Consider the following 3,289-nt stretch of genomic DNA (forward strand, 5'->3'; position numbering starts at 1 on the left):
CAGAGAACACACATAGAGGACAGATGTGGGGAAACAGAGAGGGCAGAGAACACACAGAACAGAGAGGGCAGAGAACACGCAGAGATGACAGATGTAGGGAAACAGAGCAGGGCAGAGAACACACATAGAGGACAGATGTAGGGAAACAGAGAGGGCAGAGAACACAAATAGAGGACACATAGAAGACAGATGTAGGGAAACAGAGAGGACAGAGAACACACACAGAGGACAGATGTAGGGAAACAGAGAGGGCAGAGAGCACACAGAGAGGACAGATGTAGGGAAACAGAGAGCATACATAGAGGACAGATGTAGGGAAACAGAGAGCATACATAGAGGACAGATGTAGGGAAACAGAGCACACATAGAGGACAGATGTAGGGAAACAGAGAGCATACATAGAGGACAGATGTAGGGAAACAGAGAGCATACATAGAGGACAGATGTAGAGAAGCAGCAAAATGGCAGGCACAGTGCATGGAGTGTTTCCATACTGGAACCAGCTATTTGGGGATTCAAATGGTCAGAAATGACTGAATTTACACAGCTAAAACTATCCTCAAATCAAGCTCTCCCCTTCACCTTCTTAGCTAGCTAGCTATACTAATTACCATGACAACCAGTCACAAGCAGAGACATCAGTAAAGAAATGCAGGACAAACACACACCTTCCCCTGTGTTTGTTAGCATGAGGGGCTAAGGCAGTAAGGACACGGTTTTTTAAGGCACACAGTCATATTCAAGTTAACCTTCAGTATATATGCCACTGTCTCTTGATCTTTAGGTCTAACTCAGAGTTCTAACAACCTGCAGAAATGAGCCTTGATGTAAGAAAGAGTAGACAACATTGATGTCTGGGTGGTAGACTATGCTGGTAAATTAAAAATAAAGGGAGAAGTAGAAGGGCTAGGCAGGATGTAGAAATCCTGGTTTACCTGGGGCCAAACTGTACCATGAAACACAGCATCAATTTCTTCTGCTTTGAACTGATAGGATTCCCAATCCAAAAAGATATCGGTGACCATCTTGATTCCCAAACGTCTTAAATTTTTCAGTGGGTTAATAAATCTCAACTGAATCTGTAAACAAAGATATTTTTCAAACATAAACATCACATATATATATACCTCTCACACAAACATACATACATAACACACATACACACACACACACACACCTGGTCTCTGTAAAGAGGCACTCTTGTTTGTGTGGCAGGAAAAGAGACCCAGCCTGAAGGAGATGCTATTGGTATTTAATAGCACTCACTGGCTGCTCTTGCACAGGACACAGGCTCAGTTCCCAGCACCCACATCCAACTCTAACTCCACTACTAGGGGATTCAATGCCCTTTTCTGGTCTCTGAGGGCACTGCGTGTACACAGTGCACAGATATACAGCCAAAACACTCATATGCATAAAACAATAATAAAAACAGATGTGAGCCAGGCGGTGGTGGCGCACGCCTTTAATCTCAGCACTTGGGAGGCAGAGGCAGGTGGATTTCTGAGTTCAAGGCCAGCCTGGTCTACAAAGTGAGTTCCAGGACAGTCAGGGCTATACAGAGAAACCCTGTCTCGAAAAACCAAAACAAACAAACAAACAAACAAACAGATGTGCCATGTACAGGCTGGAGAGTCAGCAAGTGTTAACCAGACATCACATCTCCTTTCCTATGTGGTGTGAAACCACAAGAATGCAGCCTCAGAGCGGATTTATTCACTGAGCGGACTTATTCATCAATGGCATCATAGCGATAGTCCGTACTTATATGAGGGACTGAAAATTATGTATAGTTCAATGTGTGAGGAGTTTTACAAACCTGGGAAGGGCAGACATTATGCAAAGGCAGAATTTCCAATACACTATTAAAGAATGAATAGGTTTAGATCCAGAGAGGAAGAGGCAAGGGCCGCAGAGTGATGCCTTCCAAACAAATAATGTCAAAAGCCTCAGATGGAACTCAAACTGACTATCTTTCTACCTGATCACTATATTGTGGTTGTTAGATATTTAAATGGCAGCACTTTTATATATGACCTTATTTACCTACAGCTTTACCTAAGAATCATCCTGAAACTTAGGGCAACAAAGAAAATCCTCTTACGTAGTTAATGCCTTTTTTTTTTTCTTTTGGTTTTTCGAGACAGGATTTCTCTGTGGAGCCTAGGCAATCTTAGAACTCATTCTGTAGACCAGGCTGTTCTCGAACTCAAAGATCAACTTGCCTCTACTTCCCCAGTGCTGGGATTCAAGGCATGTGCCACCACCAAAGAATGTCAAGTCTGTTTCTAAGGCACCATGAATAAAACTAAAGGAAGGTGCCTGCCAGGAAAAGTCAACACTAATCAACAGATATCTAAATCTACAGTAACTCATTTTAAATTCAAGTGACTATGAACAAGGATACTCTTATCTGCTGCATAAGCACAAGGATCATGAAACCTCACACACAGTCTGCCCCGATCCAATCACCTACTAACAGGCAGACACAGGACGTTACACAGTTACAGCCACTCTGAGCTGCTTCCACTCCACTGTGAACACTCGATGTCCTATGAATCAGATTTGATAGAAGAGAAAATCTACGATCACTGATACTTTTAAAAAAATGATAACTTTTAAAAAATCATCTGGAGCAAACAACAAACCAGTGTTAGGAAACAAGACCTCAAATTGTGCCCCACTCTGCTCCATCCCTGCTTCTCCCCAGGCCAGGCCAGGTACATCCTATCCATGTCTAGAACTATCGTTCCAGCTGTCCAGTTTACTCCATGATTGCTGACCAAACTAGAGGAAAAGCTGGGAAATAGGCAGTTGTAGATTTTATGTATATTTATGTATGAGCCACTGCTTCAATGTACAAACATCACAAAACCATTTACAACCTTAACAACACATACTTCACGTCAGCCAACACCCCAGAGGCTATCAGAGTCATAAAAAGCAAATGTGTAACTGAGCTCAAACGCACACTCAGACAAAACCACCATGGGGCGACTTACTATGCCTCTTAGAGGAACTCCTTGGACTTGTTTAAAAGATCAAGAAGCCCCACATCCGTGAAAAAGCTTAACACCTCACTAACTAATGAACCATGAAATTGCACAAAATGATCCTCTGAGTTACGAAACATTGGCTTTGGAGCCAGGCCCATTACTGAGTAACTTCTAAGTTAATCAAAAGTCCAAAGGGGGGCTGGCGAGATGGCTCAGTGGNTAAGAGCACCCGACTGCTCTTCCGAAGGTCCAGAGTTCAAATCCCAGCAACCACATGGTGGCTCACAACCATC

At 43.1% G+C, this 3,289-nt stretch overlaps 1 protein-coding gene across 1 annotated transcript in view; it reads right to left on the reverse strand.

The window, feature by feature from the left end:
- The window catches only part of Utp20 (UTP20 small subunit processome component), an 81,229-nt gene that overhangs the window by 35,657 nt on the left and 42,283 nt on the right, over positions 1–3,289 (reverse strand). The window contains exon 28 of the mRNA XM_021175362.2: positions 936–1,079. Coding sequence (XP_021031021.1) covers positions 936–1,079 — 144 coding nt within the window. The remainder of the gene's footprint in view (positions 1–935; positions 1,080–3,289) is intronic.

Source organism: Mus caroli, chromosome 10 (assembly GCF_900094665.2).
Source record: "Mus caroli chromosome 10, CAROLI_EIJ_v1.1, whole genome shotgun sequence".
In the NCBI taxonomy this organism is placed as follows: Eukaryota; Metazoa; Chordata; class Mammalia; order Rodentia; family Muridae; genus Mus; species Mus caroli.